This window comes from Microcaecilia unicolor, chromosome 3 (assembly GCF_901765095.1).
Source record: "Microcaecilia unicolor chromosome 3, aMicUni1.1, whole genome shotgun sequence".
Classification (NCBI taxonomy): domain Eukaryota; kingdom Metazoa; phylum Chordata; class Amphibia; order Gymnophiona; family Siphonopidae; genus Microcaecilia; species Microcaecilia unicolor.
In genome coordinates, this window is record NC_044033.1 from 483,409,003 (window position 1) to 483,434,075 (window position 25,073).

The following is a 25,073-nucleotide window of genomic DNA, read 5'->3' on the forward strand; positions in this document are numbered from 1 at the left end:
GTGGTTAATAAAGCCTAAGTCATATATAAATAGGCAAGTAAACAACCTTGCAGAATAAAAATAAAATAATAAAAAAAAGACCTTAACCAGTTTCTGTTGGATGTTGGACAGTAATATATTGAATTGGCTGCCAGGATCTTTATACTTATTTTGTGAGTGACAAAGCCATTTGGTATTATAATTGTTGTGAAGTTAGTCATCAACATTCGTTTAGTTCACTGTCAGCTTTATAACATTCTAGTGGAACCAAGCCCATTTCCTCAACAATGAAACGGGCCCTAGGAAGGCTGTCTTGTAAGTGATTTTTTTTCTCTCTCCCCTGCCCTCCCCTCCATGTGCAGCAATTCTCCCCTCCCATCCCATTCCATCCCATCCCCTCCATGTCCAGCGATTCTCCTATTCTCTGCCCTCCCATCCGTGTGCCTCGATTCTCTCCTCTCCATCTCATCGATTCTGCTGTGCTCTCCCCTCCCTGCCCTCGATGTCCCGCGATTTTGTTCTTCTTTGTACCTGAACGTTCTCTGGCTGGCTTCGTTCCGTTCTGTTCGTAACATCCCCTGACGTCAGCTCGCCTCCAGCGTTCCCTTCCCTCTCACTGTTCCGCCCTCTGACATCATTACGTTTTGACGCGAGGGCGGGACAGTGAGGGGGAATGGAACACTGGAGGCTGGCTGACGTCAGGAGATGTTACGAAGCCAGCCAGCCATGGAACGTTGGAGATACAAATTATTATAAAGGATATGTGCAGTGAACCATTTGACACAACTCCTTGTTATGTTTTGTAAATATTTAGTGCAATGTTCAGCTTAAAATATTTGCATTAAGCCCTTTTCATTTATGTTCAGTTATAGCTTAGCTTCTGATTAAATTTTGCCATTTTCAAATCAAGAGCCTTTATTTCCATATTAATGTGGAGTAACTGCAAAACCTCTGTGTTAACTGAGCATTCTCATAATTTGTTTTCAGGCAGTTAAGTTGCTACTGTGTATGTTAACTGGATGGCAGTTACCACCACCCCAAGAAGAGTAACTGCTCTAAAAAAGGGTCCTGCGCTAGTGGCCATTTTTACCATATGCTGTGGCCCTTTTTACTGCAATGGGTAAAAAGGCTGAAAATAGCTATGGCAATATGGTAAGATTGCTCAAACTGCGTGGCCATGCAAAGGGAGCACTTACCGTCACCCATTGAGGTGGCGGTAAGGGCTCCCATGCTAGAAAATGGTGCATTATTTTCCTTAGCGTGGGAAACAGTGCGCGCTAGGGCTGGAACTACTTCTGGCGCCCGTGTTGGACCGGCGGTAGCTCTGTTTTGGTGTGTGGTAAGCTGCTTTGTTAAAGGGTCCTTAAGTTACCACATTATAATGATCTCCATATTAACTGTGAGGGTACATTCCACTTCTTTTCCATGCTAGCATTCAGTGTGGGAATTACTGCATGCTAAACCAGCTCAGTATTTAGGTCCTAAACAGGTTACCCATGTAAACATATTTTGAGGATAACAAGCATTTAAAAAAAAAGTGGATTGTGGATCGAATTTGTTTTTTTTAATTTTTCTTTAACTTATTTTAAAATTAATTTTTAACTGCATGTGCATTGAAATGTTACACTATGAACCAAATCACACAATGCATATATCATGTTAAGTATACTAGAAACAAACATTCAAATCACCCTTCCACCCTCTTACCCCCCTATCAGTCCCAAACATTGAAATGTCCAAGCAGTTGACTCAATTGAGAGAGATCTGCTATTGATTATGTCACTTTTAACCCTACACATGTCCCCTACCCTCTGATACAGTGTGGCCTCTGTCTAAAATAGAGGGGAATCTTCTGACACTAGGCCCTCAAAGCTGCTCCTATCTTAATAAGGAGTCCTTTTACTAAGCTGTGGGGAAAAAGGGCTCTGCGATAGTAGCAGGGCCTCTTTTCCTCATGTGTCAGGGCCCATTTTACCGGGTAAAAAAAGCCCCACCACCCCAAAAATATGGCCATGAGGCAAGATAACTCTTACCATGTGGCGGGGATAACTTACTGCCACCCATTGAGGTGGTGGTAAGGGCTCCTGCCATAACCCGGTGTTAACTGGGCAGCGCGGCAATTCCCGATTACTGCCAGGTTAGAGCCCTACTGAAAAAAAAAAACACATTTTTTCCCGGTGTGCCAGAAATGGTGTGCGCTCGAACTCGGAACTATGTTGGGCTGGCGGTAGTTCCGTTTGAGCATTCGGTAAGCCCACGTTGGGCGTACCTACGTTATCTAAAATGGACTCCTAAATAAATAAATAGGGGGCTCTTTTTATGAAAGGGTTGCCATGTGGCATCCTGGAACTACTACCGGCCCAAAGCGGCTGCTGTCGGTAGTTGTGGCTCGAGCGCATGTCATTTCTGATATGCCGTAAAATATTTTTAGAATTTTTACAGCAGCACTATCCTGGTGGTAATTGGGCAGCGCCATGCGCTGCCTGGTTACTGCGGGAGTCCTTACTGCCACCTCAATGGGTGGCAGTAGGTGCTCTCTGCCACATGGCCACATGGTAAGAGTAATCTTACTGTATGGCCATTTTTTGGTGGGCTTGTTACCCGCTGCAGTAAAAAGTGCCCTGGTGTGTGGGGAAAAATGGCCCCTGCCGCTACTGCAGGGCCCTTTTTACCACAGCTTTGTATATGTGTGTGTGTATATATATATGGATGGATGGATGGCATTTGTTGCCCGCATTATCCCAAACAAGTGCAGGTTCAATGTGGCTTACTATAATGAAAATACAAAACAATAATAGGTAAAAACATCCAAGCAGTAAGATGACTCCTTTTGAAATAACAAATTAACTAAAAGAATAACAAATCACCAACAGTGGTGAAGAATTCATTAAATAAGAATGCTTTCAACCATTTACGAAATTTCAAGTAGTCAGTAACATATCTGAGTAACTTTGGTAGGGAATTCCAATTCCTAATAGCTTGACATGTGAAGCTTGCATCTTTTCCAAGCTGAAGAGCCCAAGCCTCCTTAGCCTTTCCTCATACAAGAGGAGTTTGATCCCCTTTATCATTTTGGTCATTCTTCTCCTCCACTGCTAACTCCAGACTCCTTTCCTTTTATCTTGCTGCACCATATGCCTGGAATAGATTTCCTGAGCCGGTACTTCAAGCTCCATCTCTGGCCGTCTTCAAATCTAAGCTAAAAGCCCACCTTTCTGATGCTGCTTTTAACTCCTAACCCTTATTCACTTGTTCAGAACCCTTATTTTATCATCCTCACTTTACTATTCCCTCATCTCTTGCTTGTCCTGTTTGTCATAATTAGATTGTAAGCTCTGTCGAGCAGGGACTGTCTCTTCATGTTCAAGTGTGCAGCGCTGCGTAGTAGCGCTATAGAAATAAGTAGTAGTAGTATGAATAGATCTGTAAGAAAGATTTTTTACAATATGGAAAATAGAGGAGAAGATAAGTCTCTCAAAGCTAGATGAGCATTACGTAAAGGTAATTCTAACAAGTATTGCATATAGTCAGGCTAAAGACCAAATAAAATTTGATGAACAAGTACACATAGTTTAAAGGTAACTTCTGCATTTATTGGAAGCCAGTGCAGTTTGATTAAAAGAGGAGCTGACTTGGTGAATCGAGTGACGTATGAGACAAGCTGCAGTATTCTGAGCTATTTAAAGTTTTTTGATAAGAGAGACTTTTAGGTCTGAGTAAACAGCATTACAGTAATCAAAATTGGATAGCACTAAAGATTGAATTAAAGAGTGAAAAAGCGAGTTTGAAAAGACTGAGGCCTTTCTTTTCTCTCTCCACAGAGAATTAAAGACACTAGAAATCACCACAGAAACCTGAGGGTCAAATGATATTCTCAAGATTTTCATGGTGGTAGAAAAAAGGGTAGGACGCATTATTAGTAGTGAAGTTTTTATTAGTCATTGGGTGGGCAGAATTGGTTAGGATTAGGAACTTGGTTTTATCCTTATATAGTTTTAATTTAAAATTGGCAGCCCAAGATTCCATCAGATTCAAGTCGGACTTAATTCTAGGCAAGATTTTATCTAAGTTTTTCTTTAAATGGTATGTAAATAGTGACATCATCAGTGTAAATAAAGGTATTGGTCATTTGATTCCATTAATCTACCTAGTGGAACCATCATTATATTAAACAGAATGAGAGAAAGGGGAGAACCCTGGAACACCCCACACACAGAGAGCCAGGGTGAAGAAATGTGACCAGATAACTCTACTTGATATTGTCTTGACTTTAAGAAACTAGAACCATCGCAGGACTTCACCACAGATGCCAAACTGATCCATCAGACTTGGTAAAATATTATGATCAACCGTGTCCAACGCCCTGGACATACCAAATTGTAAAATCAAAATTTTCTTGCCCTGACTTAAATCTGTCCTGAAATTGGTTATCAAAGTGGTGAGAACTGTCTCTGTACTGTATGCAGGTATAAACCCCAGAACTATGTAAGATGATATGAGTCAGAAGGTATTCAATGAGTTGACTGGACACCATATCTTCCATCACCTTTACTGACAGTGATATGAAGGCCCCGGTCTGTAGTTGGATACTTCACTTATGCTAGACATGGGGTTCTTAGGAATGGGCATGAGAATTATTTTGCCTTTTTGTCTTTTAGGGAATAAGCCTTGAGGCAGCATAAAAGAAAGGTTAGACATAAGATAGCTAGCAAACAGATCAGGTGCCGACTTCAATAAACAGGTAGGATATGCATCTAACAAGCAATATGAATATGAGTATTTGGAGAGAGAGAATTTAATTGAATCAGGAGTTGGTAGAGAGAAGGAAGACCAAACCCTATCTGCAGGTAAACCTAAGGAAGAAATATTTGAAGAACTAAGTTGGTCAGCTAAGGTAATATTAGTACCTTTTAGCTTTCTGATTTTAATAATTTTCTGCTCAAAATAACTCGCAAGTTTGGTCTGCAGATGGGATAGGTACACTGATTGTGGCTAGTGAATGAGTATTTAGCATGCAATTAACTAAGGAGTAGAACTTTCTAATGCTAATTTTGGGATCACCAATATGCTTCGTATGGTAAGAAGTTTTATCTTTCTTAATTGCGTGCTTGTATTCCTTACATAGTTTTCTCTAGGAGGTCAGGTTCCAAACCCAGGGATGCTCCTGAGGAGGCATTACATGAGTGGAAAAACAAACACCAAGCAGGCACAAAAGGTTCTAAGAAGGCTACCTTATAGTTTACCAGACTAACTCTAACCCACTGGGAGCTGGCTGAACATCCATGTTTTCAAGGGGACAAGAAGAAGACTGGAGAAAAATTTCAACTCCCTCAGTTCTGGACTTGGCCCTGATTCTCTCTTGTTGCCTGCTTTTTCTCTTTGCCTCTAGAAGTTCCTCTGTAAACCAAGGGGATGGTTTTTTGTTAGGCCACAGTTTTGTTTTCTCAGGAGCTATTCTATCCAGTGTTGCCCTACTTATATCATCCCAAAATTGAAAGAAATTAGAGAAAAAGGAAGTTGACTATAACTGATTGAGCAGTATATTAGATCAAAATTCATTAGCATTAACTCTGCCGCTAGTTGTGCAGAGGGTTCCATTATTTGCAGTACGTTTACAGTGTGTTTTTTCCAATTAAGTATATTTATGCCAACTGTTCCATGTCCTTCAATATTTCCTTCTTCAGGAAATTCAGTTTTTTAAGCCACTCATTCTGTTATAGAAGCTCCTGAGAAAGGTCTGTTTATCTCCATTCCAGCAAGTGGCCATCTTGCAGAGTCACCATTCATTGTGTTCTAGTCCTGGGACCCCGCCCCCCCTCCTTTGTAGCAGAAGATGTTTCGGGCATCAATCAAATTTTTATCCCAGGATCTCCTCCATTGCCTTAATATATTGTTCATTGAATTCTTTTATCTTCCCACATCATGTGAAACATAGTTCTTCTTCCCACACAGTCTGCAACAGGCTGAAGAGCAAAACCCAAATATGCGCAGCCTAAGGGGTGTTAAGTACCAACATACAAATTCTTATATTCAGGCAGGCTCTCATGACTTTAAGCACTTGATTACACAGTACTGTTGTTTCAGTGATATTGCACCTTTGTGGTGAAATAAGCTCCTGAGGGAGTTGAAAATTTTCTCAAGTCGTCTTCTTGTCCCTTGAAAACATGTTCAGCCAGCTCCCAGTGGGTTAGAGTTGGTCTGGTAAACTATAAGGTAGCCTTCTTAGAACCTTTTGTGCCTGCTTGGTGTTTATTTTTCCACTCATGTAATGCCTCCTCAGGAGCATCCCTGGGTTTGGGACCTGACCTAGCAAGAGCCCCCAGGACCAACTCCATTGGTCTCTTGTATGTATGTCACCTGGTGCCTCCATCTAAAGTAAAAGGGTTTTAGTGGGTAAAATTTTCCTTCCCTTTTGCCAGTAATCTCCAAAAAGCACTTCTGTAAATTTTACTCTCTTAGAATGTTTCACTCCTCAGCCACTCCTGACAGATTTCGCTGAACTTTCTTCCTGAGTAGAGAAGTGTGGTAGCCGTGTTAGTCCACTTTTAAAGGTAATCAATAGAAATAAAACAAAATAAAACATGGAAAAGAAAATAAGATACCTTTTTTATTGGACATAACAATACATTTCTTGATTAGCTTTCGAAGGTTGCCCTTCGTCAGATCGGAAATAAGCAAATGTTGGTAGATGACTCTAATATATATAAGTGAAACATCAAATCATTTCAGTGACAGTCTAACAGGATGGGGGTGGGTAGGTGAGAGACAGGGAGATATGCATGGAGACAGGAGGGTGTTAAAGCAGTACAATTTTATGGTTTATAATGGGCTACAAAACCCAGATCTTTGTTAAGTCCTTTCTGGTGGGTGTCAAAATATTTAATCATTCTGACTTCAAGGGTTTTACGTTCCTGTATTGTTTTAAAGTTCCCTTAGGATTCTTACCATAAAATCACTAGTACAGTGTTCTGGTTTGTAAAGTGCTGCCCCACAGGCGTGACATCTTTATTGGTACTAGCATTTTTCATATGGTGTCTATGTAAATTAAATCTCTTCTTTAGCATCTGACTTGTTTCTCCAATGTAGCAGCCTTCGTTGCATTTTTTACACTGAATGATATATACCACATTGGAAGATGAGCACGTGAAAGATTCCTTAATGTTGAATATTTTTCCTTTGTGATTGACTCAGTGGTAATTATGGACACAAATAAATACATTGAAGAAGGGCACAGACAGCTCTCAGACCTTACATACTACAGGAAATTGAGGCTCCCACTCAGGATTATACAAAGCAGCTGAAAGACCTGATCAGAACATTTCCTAAACAAGTACAGCCACATCTGAAGAAACTCATACCAAACCAGCCTTCTGTGGGCACATTCTACATGCTACCCAAAATCCACAAACCTGGAAACCATGGCAGACCAATCATATTGGGTATTGGCACACTCATGGAGGAAATATCTGGACTCATAGAGGCAATTCTGAAACCTCTCGTGCGCAAAACAAACAGCTTCATACAAGACACCACAGACTTTCTGAATAAATTGAAAAACATCAAGCAATTACCACCAAACACCACACCCTTCTGGTCACGATGGATGTAGAATCACTATACAGCAGAACAAAAACAAAAAGTACCAGGAGCCTTCAAAAAAAAAGGGGTTGAAACCTTTAATCATGTATTATGATGAAACAATCCTATAGTGGACCCGACATAGTCCGTGTTTCGACGCTCAGCGCCTGGGTCAGGGGTCACAAAGTGTAACACTGTGGGTACGCCTGTGTTGTAAAATTCAATACGTCAGCTGGACGCAATATGCTGCGCTGTGATGTTGTCCCACCAAGTCTCTCACAATGAGAGCGGCTGCCTTTGTGAAGGAAGGAGTTTGTTTTCAAGAGTTTCTTGCTGCTTGATTTTGTGCGAAGGGATAGCTCGGCGGCGTAACATATTGCTTCTAGTAGACAGCCGCTCTTGGGGTCCGGTGGCAGCAGTGAAAGGCGAGCAGGCACGGCGCTTCAGCCTGCCTTCCCTTCTGTCTCAGCTCTGCCTCTGGTCCCGCCCTTCCGGAAACAGGAAATGAGGGCGGGACCAGAAGCAGAGCTGAGACAGAAGGGAAGGGAGGCTGAAACACTGTGCCTGCTCGCCTTTCACTGCTGCCGCCGGACCCCGAGGTAAGAACTTTTAAATTCTGGGCGGCAATAAGAAAGGCGAGGGGCAGGCGGAGGACTGGGAGAAGAGGGTGGGCAACGCAGGTCGGGCTTGCACTCGGAGGGGAGAGAGAGAGGGATGGAGGCGCGGGGGTCTGGAACTCGGAGGAGAGGGGGGCATGGAAATCGGAGGGGAGGAAGGGAGGGAGCATGGAATTCGCCTTTCACTGCTGCCGCTGGAATTGTGTTATGAACTCAGGCACCCAGACGTAGAACTTTGGAGGTGCAAATTATTATCTAGGATAACTTTATACATTTTTTGATTAGCTTTTGAAGGTAGCCCTTCTTCGTCAGATTGGAAATAAGCAAATGTTGGTAGATGACAGTATAAGTGAAACATCAAAGCATTTCAGTGACAGTCTAATAGGATGAGGGGGTGGGTCAGGTGAGAGACAGGGGGAGCTGGGTGGATGAGGGACAGGGAGACATGCATACAGATAAGAAGGTGACAGAGCAGTACAATTTTATGGTTTATAATGGGCTAGAAAACCCAGATCTTTAGGTCCTGTCTGGTGGGTGTCAAAATAGGTGGACTTTGGTCCTGGGGAACTGGATTCGATTCCCACTGCAGGCACAGGCAGCTCCTTGTGACTCTGGGCAAGTCACTTAACTCTCCATTGCCCCAGGTACAAATAAGTACCTGTATATAATATGTAAGCCGCATTGAACCTGCTATGAGTGGGAATGTGCGGGGTACAAATAAAAAACAAAATAAATAAAATGTGGACATATTTACTGGAAGACGACATTTACTGATTCTTCTTGGTAAATTAGATTATGTTGATATTATATATCTGGGTTTATCAAAACGATTATTGAGAAAAATTCAAGCTATTTAAAATGTGGCTGTACGTCTGATTTTTTTTTCTCAAGAAATCAGATAAAATTACACCATATTTTGTTAAGCTGCACTGGTTTCCTATAGAAGCTAGGGTGCTGTTTAAATTGGGATGCTTGTTATTCAAGATTGTATTTGGCCTGATTCCTCAATATATGATTCCTCTTGTATGCCAATCAATATCAGGACAGCACTATAATATTAGAAATTCACTTTCATGTTCTTTCTCCAGCCCTCGGGGGATTATTTCAAAAGAAATTGATTACTTGCTTTGCTTATTTGCATATCAAGCAGTTAGCTTATAGAATTTCCTTCCATTTAAACTAAGGCGTATGTCTAGTTATGATATCTTTACGAAGGGATTAAAGACATTGTTGTTTTCCAAATATGTGATAAGGAAGTAATATATTGTTGTACCTTAGTGAAAATGTGTTTCTGTAAGGATATTGAAGATTGTGATATTAATATCTGTGACAACTTTGGATCATTTTGGTACATTCTAGATTCATCATTTTTTATCTAGTATTTTAGTCTTAATCTGCTATAAATTATGTTACTGGTATTAGCGGACTATAAATAAACTAACTGACCCCCCTAATTCTATGAAAGCTGCCAAAAATTGTGTGCACAAATTAGGCCACGCAGTCAATTTGTGTGCAGAATTTAATTGGCACTAATTAAATTTAATTGGATTTTTTGCACAAATTTAGGTGTGGGAAATCTGCGCCTAAATTTTATGTGTGATTGGAAAAAGGGGGCTTGGAAATTGGATGGGCATGGACAGAATGGGGGCATTCATAGCATTATGGGGGCCTTTTACTAAAGCTTAGCTCAAGTTATCTGCAGGGCCCATTTCATTCCTATGGGCCCGGCTGCAGTTAACTCGAGCTAAGCTTTAGTAAAAGACCCCCTGTGTGCATTGTTATACAATAAGCGGGGGGGTATGCATCTATTTTAGGCATATATATGGTGCAAATGGACACGCCTAAAGTTAGGCACACTTTAAGTGCGGCTTATAGAATAGCGCTTTCTTGGCACAGATTTTTTTTTTGGTGCCATATATAGAATCTAGCCCTACATGTAGATTGCAAGGTGGCATGGTTTCGGCAGAACTAAAATCTCTACATGTGTATTCTTCATTTCAGAAAAGGAATGCATGTATATCTTCCCATATCTCAATGTCGGAATTTACACCTGCTGCTTTGCATGTGTAGGTTTTTAAAAAGTGCTCGTTTGGTCCAACCTTTAACAGGAGTGATGAAGGGAGTGCTCTTCCATATTTCCAAGTTCTTATTTCTCCCTCCAGTTTGTCAATAGAAATCAAACAAAATAAAACATGGAAAAGAAAATAAGATGATACCTTTTTTATTGGACATAACTTAATACATTACTTGATTAGCTTTCGAAGGTTGCCCTTCTTCGTCAGATCGGAAATAAGCAAATGTGCTAGCTGACAGTGTATATAAGTGCAAAACATTCAAGCATTACTATGACAGTCTGACAGGGTGGGAGGATGGGGGTGGGTAGGAGGTATGCATGGGGACATCAAAGCATATCATTTACATAGACATCACATGAACAATACTGGTGCCAGTAGGGCTCCCACCCCTGTTGGTCAGCATTTTACAGGACCAGGACACTGTACCAGTGACTTCACAGTGAGAATCCTGAAAGGTAACTTTAAAACCATACAAGAACTTTGAAGTCAGAATTATTGAATATTTTAACACCCAACAGAAAGGACTTAACAAGGATCTGGGGTTCCTAGCCCATTATAAACCATAAAAGCTGTATTTCTCTGTTGATCACCCCACCCTCACCTATCCACACCCATCCTGTTAGAATATCAATGATATGCTTTGATGTCCCCATGCATACCTCCTATCCACCCCCATCCTCCCACCCTGTCAGACTGTCATAGTAATGCTTGAATGTTTTCACTTATATACACTGTCAGCTAGCACATTTGCTTATTTCCGATCTGACGAAGAAGGGCAACCTTCGAAAGCTAATCAAGAAATGTATTAAGTTATGTCCAATAAAAAAGGTATCATCTTATTTTCTTTTCCAAGTTTAATTTTGTTTGATTTCTATTGATAACCTTAAGAGTGGACTAACACGGCTACCACATCCCTCCAGTTTGAAAAGAAATAAGGATTGAAGTATCTGTTTAATTAGTGGCATGTATAAGTGTAGGCTACAAAATAGCAGTCATACATGTGTAAGTAGAGGAGTAGCCTAATAGTTAGAACAGTGGGCTGACAGCAGGGGAGTCCAGTTCAAATTCCACTGCAACTCCTTGTGATCATGGGCAAGTCACTTAGGGGCCCTTTTACTAAAGCTTTGCACATGCTAAATGCTAAGAAGCCCATTTTATACCTGCGCTAAACTCCAGTAAAAGGGCTCCTTAATCCTCTTTTGTTTCAGGTACAAACTTGGGGGGGTCCTTTTACTACCTGGTGGTAGGGCTACCGCTGGGTTTGCGCACAAGAAATCAACCCTACCGCCGGGCTTGCTTAGGAACACGTTGGTAGTTTCTGCTTCTGGTGTGCACTGTTTCCAGCGCTAGGAAGTGTGTTAAAATTTTCAAGTGCCTGACAGTAATCGGGCAGTGTCAGAGCCCTCACTGCCTCCTAAATAGGAGGCAGTAAGGGCTCCCCCAGTAAATGGCTGCACGCCAATGTGTTTACTGGCCCTTTAAAGAAAACTACATGTTTACCCACGACAGTAAAAGGTGGCCTCAGTGTGCGTCAATCCCGTGCTTCTATGCCGCCTTTTACCGCTGTTTGGTAAAAGGACCTCCTAGATTGTAAGCCCTCTGGGGACAGGAAAATACCTTTTATACCTGAATAGAATAGAGTGGAGCAGTAGACTAATGGTTAGTGCAGTGGGCTGAGAAACGGGGAAACCAGGTTTGATTCCCACTGCAGCTGCTTATGATTCTCCATTGCCTCTAGGTATAAAAACAGATTGTGAGCTCACTAGTGACAGAGAAAGTATCTGTGTAAAATATGTAAAACTGCTTTGGCTATCCACAGAAAGGTGTTCTATCAAATGCCTTACTCTGAATAATAAAATAAAATTAAAAATGCTGACACATTTAAATTATGTGTAAATTGCTGTGTTTTCTCCTCTATTCAGGTTTCAACATGTATCTTTGTAAAAAGACTGATTCTACTATATGTGCACTCCTGTATGTATTTTAGAAGAGGCTTTATGTTGATAGATCCTTTCCTAAATTAATGCCAGAATTGTACACATCCTGATTTGGATGTATCGGTTTCGATTTCTGGTTTCTATTTCGAATGAGACTGTAAGGCATTTTAAATAACTAAATGCCTAAGGTGGCCATGTTTTGGCATATACCTGTTTCAGGGATCAAAACCAACACCATATCGTATCTCATCATAAGTTCAAATAATAAACTGGTAGGTGTTAAAATACCAAGGAGAGATTCTGGCTTCTAAATAAAGAACAAACAGGAAAAAGCAAGGAACAGGTCATTCTGGTTGGAGGTGTAAGAGAAGGATGCAACTGTCACTCACCCCGCCCCACCCATGCAACTCATTGTGTTGGTTTTTAGGTGTTCTCCACCAATGACTTTATAATTTACAGATAACTTAGAGTAATTCTACCATTTATCTAGAGTTGCCAAAGCATGCATGGAAAAAATTGGAAAGGACTTCAGGATTTTGCTGAATCAATTGTGACTTATTAAAAAAAAAATTCTAGGATAGGGTAACTCTTTTACTTTATGCCTTTCATTGTTTACCTTGGAAATATGGATTTTGTTTAAAGCTCTCTGTTCTAGTTTTTAGAGGGGTTAGGTCCTCTTTACTTGGAGACGCGCTCGTTGACCAATGAACCACAGAGAGAGTTGCAATTATTGGCAGAAATGGTCAGATTGCATAGAATGTAAGTGGCAGTTTCAGAGCTTTAAAATAAAATCCCAGTGGACTTGAAACTTTCTTAGAGCTATTTGGGTCTCCGAAAATAGTTTTAAAACTTAGGGGTCCTTTTACTAAGCTGCGGTAAAAAGTAGCCTTAGAACGCCCTTTTGTGGGTTTTACCCGCACTCTAAAGCTGTTTATACTGTAGCTTGTAGAATTTTATATTTTTTTGTATTAATGGTCATGTGCTAATGTTGCCATTGAAAAAATAATTACCGTGTAAGTACCACCACCCGTTTTTGAGGTGATATAAATACATAAGTAATGCCACACTGGGAAAAGACCAAGGGTCCATCGAGCCCAGCAACCTGTCCACGACAATGGCCAATCCAGGCCAAGGGCACCTGGTGAGCTTCCCAAACGTACAAACATTCTATACATGTTATTCCTGGAATTGTGGATTTTTCCCAAGTTCGTTTAGTAGTGGTTTATGGACTTGTTCTTTAGGAAACCATCTAACCCCTTTTTAAACTCTGCTAAGCTAACCGCCTTCACCACGTTCTCCAGCAACGAATTCGAGTTTAATTATGTGTTGGGTGAAGAAGACTTTTCTCTGATTTGTTTTAAATTTACCAATAGATATCAAACAAAATAAAACATGGAAAAGAAAATAAGATGATACCTTTTTTATTGGACATAACTTAATACATTTCTTGATTAGCTTTCGAAGGTTGCCCTTCTTCGTCAGATCGGAAATAAGCAAATGTGCTAGCTGACAGTGTATATAAGTGTGAAAACATTCAAGCATTACTATGACAGTCTGACAGGGTGGGAGGATGGGGGTGGGTAGGAGGTATGCATGGGGACATCAAAGCATATCATTGATATTCTAACAGGATGGGTGTGGATAGGTGAGGGGGGTGGGGTGATCAACAGAGAAATACCCCCATCCTCCCACCCTGTCAGACTGTCATAGTAATGCTTGAATGTTTTCACTTTTATACACTGTCAGCTAGCACATTTGCTTATTTCCGATCTGACGAAGAAGGGCAACCTTCAAAAGCTAATCAAGAAATGTATTAAGTTATGTCCAATAAAAAAGGTATCATCTTATTTTCTTTTCCATGTTTTATTTTGTTTGATTTCTATTGATAACCTTAAGAGTGGACTAACACGGCTACCACACTTCTCTTTTAAATTTACTACACTGTAGTTTCATCGCATACCCCCTAGTCCTAGTATTTTTGGAAAGCGTGAACAGACGCTTCACATCCACCTGTTCCACTCCATTTATTATTTTATATATCTCTATCAGCAAGGCGTTCGACACGGTTCCCCACAGGAGGCTCTTAAATAAACTAGATGGCCTGAAAATAGGACCCGAAGTGGTGAACTGGATTAGGAACTGGTTGACGGACAGATGCCAGAGGGTGGTGGTGAATGGAGTTCGCTCGGAGGAAGGAAAGGTGAGTAGTGGAGTGCCTCAGGGATCGGTGCTGGGGCCGATTCTGTTCAATATATTTGTGAGTGACATTGCCGAAGGGTTACAAGGTAAAGTTTGCCTTTTTGCGGATGACACCAAGATTTCCAACAGAGTGGACACCCCGGAGGGTGTGGAAAACATGAAAAAAGATCTGAAGAAGCTAGAAGAATGGTCTAACGTTTGGCAATTAAAATTCAATGCGAAGAAATGCAAAGTGATGCACTTAGGGAGTAGAAATCCAAGGGAGACGTATGTGTTAGGCGGGGAGAGTCTGATAGGCACGGACGGGGAGAGGGATCTTGGGGTGATAGTATCTGAGGACCTGAAGGCGACGAAACAGTGCGACAAGTCGGTGGCAGTAGCTAGAAGATTGCTAGGCTGTATAGAGAGAGGAGTTACCAGCAGAAGAAAGGAGGTTTTAATGCCCCTGTATAAGACGTTGGTGAGGCCCCACCTGGAGTATTGTGTTCAGTTTTGGAGGCCGTATCTTGCGAAGGATGTTAAAAAATGGAAGCGGTGCAAAGAAGAGCTACGAGGATGGTATGGGATTACGTTCCAAGACGTATGAAGAGAGGCTTGCTGACCTGAACATGTACACCCTGGAGGAAAGGAGGAACAGGGGTGATATGATACAGACGTTCAAATATTTGAAAGGTATTAATCCGCAAACGAATCTTTTCCGGAGATGGGAAGGCGGTAGAACGAGAGGACATGAAATGAGATTGAAGGGGGGCAGACTCAGGAAAGATGTCAGGAAGTATTTTTTCACAGAGAGGGTGGTGGACGCTTGGAATGCCCTCCCGCGGGAGGTGGTGGAGATGAAAATGGAAACGGAGTTCAAACATGCGTGGGATGTGCATAGAGGAATCCTGTGCAGAAGGAATGGATCCTCAGAAGCTTAGCTGAAATTGGGTGGCGGAGCAGTTGGGGGGAAGAGGGGGTGGTGGTTGGGAGGCGAGGATAGGGGAGGGCAGACTTATACGGTCTGTAACAGAGCCGGTGATGGGAGGCGGGACTGGTGGTTGGGAGGCGGGAAATACTGCTGGGCAGACTTATATGGTCTGTGCCCTGAAAAGGACAGGTACAAATTCAAGGTAAGGTATACACATATGAGTTTGTCATGGGCAGACTGGATGGACCGTGCAGGTCTTTTTCTGACGTCATCTACTATGTTACTATCATGTCTCCCCTCAGCTGTCTCTTCTCCAAGCTGAAGAGACAGCTGAGGGTTCATTTGGTATTCCAGCACCTAATACAGCTACGTAAAAGGGCCCCTTGGTTGTTTGTGGAATATTTTAAATGTTAGCTTTTTATGTTGTCTTGGGGGTTTTTAGGGTGAGAAGGATTAGTTGGGATGAGGGGTGGTTTATTGTGTGCCCTGCTTTGTACAGTTTTTTTTTTTAATACTGAAAGTGGTGAGTTATTGCCCCTTTATTAAATCAAATTATGGTTGAGTAGAATCTTCAGCATATAGATTAGCTGTTCTGTTGGCATCCATTCTGTATTAGTACAAAACAGTAAACAACATAAGAGAAGAAATCGTAGAAGTTCTAACCTTATGAAAGTTTAAGAATGCTTATGGGTCTATCACTTTTAATACCCATTTTGTCTAACTCTGTGGTTGCTTGTTAAAACCAAGAATTTGCTGACTTTCAGTTCTGAGGTATTTTGGTATAATTAAATCAAGGGAGTGGCTAGGGTAGTTTTTGAGTCATGTGTTCAGTTTAAATGAAAAAAAAAAAAAAAGCTGTAGTAATTGTTTTGACCTATTGTAAATAGGCCTGGAGGTAGAGGTTGGCTGTCCTGCTGAAAAAAGCATGCACAGCTGTCTTTGTGGGGCTGCAGAAAGGGCTTGTTGTACATTTTGAACAGTGTTGTGCTCATGTGTAGATGTTCTTTGAGAAATTCCTGCCTTTGTTCTTTAAATTCATGTTTCTATGATGGAATATAATATGTGTTACTGTGTGAAGTTTTATTTTGTCTTCCTATAAATATTTACTTCATTCTTACTAGGCAAAACATTTGCGTCCTTGTATAACTGTAAAGCCTACAGGAAACAGACTCCCATGCTCTCTGGGTAAAAGTTCAAAATATTTAAAGGAAATATTGCCTGTGTTGACTGCGCTGCAGCACTTCAAAATCTGAGTTTGTACATAACAAAAATGTTTTCGGTGCTAATTTGCATACCATAGTCTAGTGAATTCTTATTTGTAAGAATGTACTGCTTGTGTTTTGAAATATCCTAACAGTTTATTAGTGGAAAGCTGACATGCAAAATTCAAGTGCCATAAGCCAGAACTATCACCTAGACCTAGATGGTGCCTGGATTTCTCTCTTTGGTAGTTCTGAGAGGCTCCAGTGTTGATAGCTTTCCTCTCCCCCCCTAATGAATATGCATTAGAGAGATCATCATTTATACTACCTCCATTATATGCAAATCTGTCACTAGTAAGTTACAGGGAAGTATCTCAGATTTATTATAGGGAAATAATCCCTCAAGTATTGTGTTCTACCCTCTGGTCTAGCATCAGCGATACACATGTTCACGAACTGTCTGAATGGTAGCGATGCTCATGTGCAAATAGGGGTACATGTATTTCTCTGTCTTGACCAAGAGCTCATCTTAAGACGAAACCATAGGGTCTAACCACAGCCATCTGGGTATTGGAATATTGGTTTGTTATAAATTGTCTCAAATCCTACCTCAGCCAGTCATCTCAATTAGAATTTCTAGAATCTCTGCTAGACATGTACTTTTTGGAAGAGTAAAAAAATCAATTCACTTTCACCCGTTCTTCACTACTTAGGATTTTGTAGATATCAACCAAATCTCCCCTCAACTGTCTCTTTCCCAAGCTGAAGAGTCTTAACCTTTTTAGCTTTCCTCATATGAGAGGAGTTCAATTCCCTTTATCATAGTACTTGAAGGATTATTTCTGTAGTATAAATCTGAGATACTTCCCTGTAACTGGTGACAGATTTGCATATATTGATGATTTCTCTCACTTGGGTATCTGCCAGGTACTTGTGACCTGCATTGGCCACTGTTGGAAACAGTATACTGGGCTAGATAGACATTGGTCTGACCCAGTATGACTGTTCTTATGCCAGGTTTTGTTGTCGTTTCTGTTTTTGTCTATTCTGATTGTGGTGGATTCTGTGGAGGAGTAGCCTAAGTTGTTAGAAATCTAAGCTGACAACCAGCCAAGCTAGGTTTGTATTCCACTGCTGTTCCTTGTGATCTTGAACGAGTCATTTAATCCAGGGCCGCTGAGAAGGGGGGGGGGGGGGGGGGGCAAAATTCCCCAGCCTCAGCCTCCAGGTGGGCTCAGTCCCGGTGCCGACTGCTCTCTATCTGCTCCCGGGTCTGTCCTCTCCTGCTCTTATGAGCTTCCCAGGACCTGGATGATTGCGTTAACGCGATATCGTGTTAATGCAATCATCTGTGTCCTGACTCCTGACATGGACAGGAGTAGCACAGGAAAGAACAGAGCAAGTGAGCAGACAGAAAGGTGTGGGGATGGTGGCCCAAGTGTGAAGGAGCAGGGGCGCGGGAGCCCAGGTTGGGGGGGGGGGGGGCACACGCATGCAGCAATCCAGTCCTGCCCTGGGCCTGGCTGTGTCTCTCACTGGCCCTGTCTTAACCCTCTATTTCCTCAAGTACTAGCTTAGTTTGTAAACTCTCTGGGGGTAGGGAAATTCCCAGTGTACCTGAATATAGCTCTCCTGGAGCTACTTCTAAAAAGGTATAAGCTAAATCCATATAAATCAAAATCCAAACAAATGGTTTAAATTTCAAGCAGCACTTCAAGTTGAAAGATTCTTTCCAACAAATTCAGCAGTTTACACCTGATTTGTAAATTCTTAAGCTTATTTACGAGCTCCACAGTAAATTATACAATCTAACAGAATTATTATTTTTTTTCTCAAAAGTCAAATGCTTTCTACAGCTCATCTGGCTGTCCATCTTGGTTGATCTTGCTTGTGCCTTGGATCACTTCACATTCTGTTGTCTTGATTTTCCTTCTTGTGCAAGAGGGACATAGGAGACTGGCCTTTAGGGCTGTGAGTATAACTGGCCAAGCTTCGTGGTATGTTTAATGATAACTTAAAAAAAGCAGTCCAATTGCTGACACTGCATTCCCCGTGAAGTGCCTCTTTTAATTCTAGTTGGAGCTGTCCAGACTAGTGACAAAACTGAAGAATATTTGTAGTGGGTGTAGATAAATAGATTTGAAGTGGATTTGCAAAAGATTTAAGAACAGTTTTGAATGTTAGTTTACCATTAGATTATAAATAGTCCTGTGCATGCAAGTGTTAATTAGAAATGTTGGGAAGAAAAGGGTGGTGGTATAAGAAGAAAGTGTTTCAGTTTATAATATATGGGATTTAATTACACACTAAGGCATACCGAGTTCCTCACAAGCTTTATTTTTTCTAATAGATTTGAGTAGGAAGGAATTATATGTATTCATGTGTGCTTTGATGTGGTTGCATATACATATGTCGCATGGTTTTGGCACTGAACATCTTTCCAGATAGCTTTCTTATATGTAGTTGGTTTTATAGAACCATTCATTTCGCCTGACTTTCATAAGTAAATTGTAGGATTATGAAAGGCAAGTGCTTTTCGTATCCAAAAATAAACACATGCAGTTTCACTAACTAGAACATCAACAAAACTGTACTATGAATTATATTCTATAGAAACATAGATGAAATCTTTCTACAATCAGGCTTGTAGAATTTGAAAAGTGAATATTTGCCAGCAGAGAGAGAATCTATCTAAATCTTGTTCCAAAGGATTTATATTGATTGCCAACAGCACATGACTAGGATAATCTGGTATATTTTACTTTATATAAAATGTGGTTGAAGATTCAAGTTCTCATAAATCAAATTTGAGTCTTACCTAGAAAGCAAAACATCCAAGATGCATGTTCTTTGAGATTCAATCATGAAGATTACTTTGTTTTGTAAAGATTTTTCTGTACAAGTCCAAATTTTATGGGTCAGTAATTTTTATGTGTACTCTTGTGTTTCAGTCCCATACGCGAGTTTTTCAAATACAAATTTTCCATCCATTTTCTCTTTCTCTCTCATTTCTCCCCCTTATTTCCTTTTATCCACTTTGTCTTTTGCCAGATCAGTGGGTGGAGATGAAACACAACTACTTGTCTTCCCTATATTGGCTAGTGTAATAAAATATTGGGAAAGTCCCCTGGTTTAAGGCTGTATTTACTAAGTGGGTTAGCCAACATTACATCCTATAAGATAAACTTCATCTGAGAAGCTAGGCATGGATCAAGTCTGCAATTAGCAGAGGATAATTTATGTATTATGGGTTGAACTTTATAAGCCATTACATTTAGCATCTTTGCTTTTCTGCAGGGCTGGCTCAAGGCATGGACAAGGTGAGCATTGGCTCAGGGTGCCAAATGCCTATCTCGCTGGTTTTCTCTGCAGCAGTCAACTTCCTGCTCCCAGCTAGCGGCAATGTCTCCCACCCCCACATATCTAGCATAACTCACCTCTCTCCTTCCCCACTGATGGTTTTGTTCTATATGCAGAGTTTTTTGTTTATGTATTTCTGTTTTTAATTTTTGATCACTTATTCTGTACCCTGAGTGTCTATCTGTTTTAAGTGTATTACTGAGAACAGGTATTCTGCTATCACAGAGATTCTTGTTGGCATATTTAGTAATCAAAATGGTGCTGCTGACCTCTATTCCACTATTCCAAAGAGCTGATGGTCTAGATGGGTACCTGAGGCAATAGGAGATAGTGAATTGCCCAGTGTCACAAGGATTGTTGGTGGCAGAAGCAAGGTTGAACCCTGGCCTCTCTGGTTCTCAACCCATTGCTCTAACCACTAGGTCATTTCTCTCCTTCAGGTTTTGAGTTGAGGATACAGTGAAGATGGTGGTGTTTCTCAACCCAGTCGTTGGGACACACCTAGCCAATCAGGTTTTCAGGATACCCAGAATTTGAATATGCATGAGATAAATTTGCGTGTCCTACCTCCATTGCATGTAAATGTATCTCATGCTTATTTATTATGGTATACTTAAAACATGACTGGTTAGGTATGCTTGAGGACTGGGTTGAGAACCCCTGAGAAAGAGAAATGTAGATAAGGGGAAGTATACGTTCAGTCTTGGCCTGAGTGGAGAAACTTGCATGGCATCCCTTAGTGTAGGGGTTCCCAAACCTGGTCCTGGAGGCACCCCAACCAGTCAGGTTTTCTAGATGTGCATTCAAATGTCTCTCATGAATATTCATTGCAGATATCTAGAAAACCTGACTGGTTGGGGTGCCTCCAGAACCAGGTTTGGGAACCACTGCCTTAGTGACTTTCATTGTGGCCTGAAAAGAGTGAAGAGAAATGGGTACCCTCAGCCTTGTTCATTTTTATCTACAAGACATAAATGTCACTACATCTCTCTATGGGTGTCTCTGGGCGGCATCAAGTCAGTTTTAAGAGCTTATGATTCTTTTTGTCAACACTGCCTATAACTTTGTGAAAAGTTTTAATTGAAATAATAAATGTAGATGTCTAAACCTACAGTTAAAAATAAATTAGTAAGTTAATTTTAAGTTGTTTGTATTTTATTTGTGTTTGTGTCCTGAAATGCCAGCTCAAATCCATACTTGGGAACAACTTGGTTTTTGCTACCATGAGCTTTTATTTGCAGCTGTCCAGCTTTATTTTGACCATTTTTATTCACCCCTTCTCTTTTTAACTTGCACATAGCTGGAGCAGCTCTTGGTAGGGGTCTGTAGACTTATGATTCTTTTGAATCCTATGATTCTTTCTCATTCACCCTGGGTCTCACACACGTGTTGTTTGGATTCCCTGTCTCTTGAGCTGCGTTCTGCCAATGCTCTGTCCCAGCACTGCCCAGCCTGAAGAGCAAAGGTTAGGTTTTGGAACTGAGTCCACGTTTCCTACAGGACGATACAGTACTGGAACTGGACTGTTGAGGTTAGCCTTAACTGTTTTAAGTGATTTTCTGTTTTTTAAATTTGCCTTCAGGGCTCATTTAGGGAAGGTATGCTCTGATTTGACTTCAGAAGGTTGCTTATGCATCCAAGAAGGGGAGGGAGGGAGAAAGACTCACTTGCATCTGCATCCAAAAGGGTCACTATCTAAAGAAAGAACCTGTGTGCTTCCAAAAGCTGATGTAGAAAACTCATCATATGTTAACCCAATAAAAGGTAGCAAAGTCTGAGAAGACATAGGCAAGCTTCGAAAATCAAATCAGAACACACCTTCCCTAAATGAGCCCTGAAAGCAAACTTAAAAATTAAACTGGACAAATGAAGGGAATCCAAAGTACAAACAGCAAAGAGAAATACAAAAAGCACAGTGGGCCTTCTAAATTGGGTTGCGTCAAGAAATGTTTGTTGGCAAATGACCTGACATGGACTGTGTTTTGGCGGATGCCTGCTTCGGGGGGTCATTAAAAAAAAAGAGTGAAAACACACACAGTCCTTTTTCTTATTTCTTCAGGACACAAATAGCAATCACATGGTAGTCAAAACGTAGTTGTGAATAAATTCTTCAGGTTCAAAAAAGTTGAAGAATTTCTTCACAACTGCGTGTTGGCTAGTATGTGATTGCTGTTTGTGTCTTGAAGAAATAAGAACTAGGACTGTGTGCATTTTCACATTTTTTTTTAATGACCCCTTACGCAGGCATCCACCAAAACACAGCCCATGTCGGCTCATTTGTGAATAGACATTTCTTGACGAAACTTAAAAATTAGAATCATACATACATACATATATACACTCAAGAGAGAAAAAATGGTCACCATCTAAAGAAAAGAATATGTGCTATATATTTATAGATAGTACATTTTGGATTGGCGGACTAAGGTGTCCTTTTACTAAGGACCCATGTAAAGTAGCATTTTTGTGCCCTTACATGGGTCTCTTCCCGTTCACTAATGTCATTTTTGCTACAGCTGTAAAGTGGCTGATTTTCTAATTTTTGTATTAATGGCCATGTGCGAATGTTGCCATTGGCGTGTGGCCATTTAAAAAAATTAGTATGTGAGCACGTATTGCCACCCATTTTGGAGGCGGTAAAGGCTCATGTGGTACTCCTGCACTAACCAGTTTACATGTGCTAATGTAGATGCACTCTGCCCCCCTAATACACTCCCTCAAAACAATTTTAGCGGTTGGTTAGCACATGCATGTTTGGCAGTTACTGCAGGGTGCTTGAACATGTTCTGCAGTATGCCATTTTAAGCTGCATTAGGCATGTGTTAGCACCTAACGCAGCTTGGTAAGAGGGCCCTTAAGTGAGTTAAAGCCAACTTTAGCAATTGCTTATAAAATAATACATGATATAATGTCTGGACCCCAGCATTACTGTTATCTAGTAGCAGTGGTGTTCATTGACCTACTTGTGCTAAAATCGTCATTGTGTGTGAAACAAACAGATCTGATCTTTGATGTAGCCCCCTTCTCCCCAAACTGTTGTTTCTGTTTTGATTTAGATATTTTCAAGGATGGCTTGAATACAGTCCAAAGTTGTATGGAAATTTATTAACATGAAAAATGTCTCATTCAAGGGTCCTTTTACTAAAGGGTTGCAGCATGGTAAATTGGGACTACCACAGACCTACCGCGGCCTCTGGCAGTAGTTCCCCCCCCCCCCCCCAGCACATAGCATTTTTGGTGCTACCAGAAATTCCAAAAAATATTACTGCAGGGGGTTTGGCGGTAATTAGGCAGCATCATGTGCTGCCCAGTTACCACCAGGTTAGCGTGGGAGCCCTTACTGCCACCTCAGTGGATGACGGTAAGTCGTCCTGCTCCCCCCCCCCCCAAATGGGCGTATGGTAAGTGCAAACTTACTGCATAGACATTTTTTTTCAGGCTTTTTTCCTGCTGCGGTAAAAAGGGCTTCAGTGCGTGGCAAGAACAGCCGCTGCCACTAGTGCAGGGCCCCTTTTACCACAGCTTAATAAAAGGGCCCCCTAGATTACTGGCCATCATGTTCGATAAGCAAGCTCTATGAGATCATGTGCACCTAATTACTCTGTATAGTAATTCAGCCAGAAGATGGTACAAGGCTATGTATCTGGTAGGTTATGCGATTCAGTTTGTTCTGTAACATTGCTAGAGCTCTGATGTATTTACAAACTTTTTTTTTTTTTTTTTTTTGTAGTGAAGCTGTGGATAGTACCATAATAAAATGAATGAAGGGAAGCCGGTTTGGGCGCCACACCCAACTGATGGGTTTCAGTTGGGCATTATCGTGGACATTGGTCCCGACGCATTGACTATTGAACCTCTGAATCAGAAAGGCAAGGTGAGTCACATTATGTCTCACAATAATAATACTGTGCATGAGTTAAATAACGTGGCATCATTTTAACTACTTAATGCAGAAGATGTGCTCTTTGCTTTCATAAATTATGCTTGCTGACATTATACATGGAGCAGGACATCACAGTTAGAAAATAACTATAACTATCAAAGGTTTAATCTGTTTGTATAGGATCTCTATGTGCCAGAGTGCTATTCACTTGGGAAAATGTATTGTTCCTCTGAATCAGAGACTGAATGAAATATAATTTGGGGAGGCATAGGGAAAATTGCTCAGGTTGAATTCTTTTGTCAACTTTTTGAAAAAAAAAAATGCATGTGCGCTAGCCATAACAATTTATTTTAAAATTTTATGAGGGGCTGGGGGGGGGGGGGGGGTCAGCATTCACAACCAACATTGATAACATTCTCCCTTAGTGTTCATGGTGTAGTGTTTCAGAATGAGCCCTGGTGCTTGTCTCTTGGCCTCGGTACCATTGCTGTTATGGTTAGCCCAGGAATAGAGGGCAATGCCTAAACTCCCCTTTTCTTCTTTTATGTTAATATGGAGTCCTAGAGTTGCTTTGGTGGTTCTTTTTTTCTTTAATTGGGCAAAATATCAAACTGACAAATATAAACATAGTGACCCTATTAAAATAGGCAAATATTCTCTGGGTAGTTTAATTCTAGCATTTCTATTCTACTTAACCTCTAATAAGAGTTCACAGTGGATCGCAATAAATTATACCATGTGCAACAGTATAATAAGTACAGAATCCAGAATAATACAAACAACCTAAGAACAACTTCAGAATTAAAATACACATGTATCCAGGCTGTCTGAATAACAGAAGTTTGATCAATATTTCTGAAATAGTCAAACCTTGTTGAAAAGCTACATGGAAAGATGCTCTTCACAACAGGATGTCAGCATTTGTTAGTTAGAAGGAGCTGTACGGCTATTTAGGGTCCAATGTGCAAAACTACGCTAAGAATAAGTACACTTTAGTGCCTATTAATTATTAGTTTTACCAATAAAGGGAGAAATTTACAAAAAGATTATGAGTAAATGAGTTTTCATATCATCCCGATAGACCAGTCCAGATGAGTTGGTTATGTCACCCTACTAACTCTTGGCCAGAGACTGGTCAATGAGTCTGGCGTGGTTGAATTTCCTGGATGGAATTAGTGTAGCTGGTTCACCGGGATTGATCGCCTGGCTGATTTCTCTTGCTTAAGTGTGATGGGCATAGTAGTTCTTTACTGGTTGTGCAGTCACTTTTTAAAGAATGAATAAGTAAATGACACAGATAAAAGAGGGAACACTGGCTGCCTGGTATGGTATG

At 40.9% G+C, this 25,073-nt stretch overlaps 1 protein-coding gene across 5 annotated transcripts in view; it reads left to right on the forward strand.

Annotated features, from left to right (window-relative positions):
- Positions 1-25,073, forward strand: part of MYO6 (myosin VI) — a 407,005-nt gene that overhangs the window by 83,302 nt on the left and 298,630 nt on the right. For all 5 annotated transcript variants that reach the window (XM_030199055.1, XM_030199058.1, XM_030199059.1 and 2 more), the window contains exon 2: positions 23,588-23,731. In XM_030199055.1, the coding sequence (XP_030054915.1) occupies positions 23,615-23,731 (117 nt within the window). In that variant the 5' untranslated portion in view covers positions 23,588-23,614. The remainder of the gene's footprint in view (positions 1-23,587; positions 23,732-25,073) is intronic.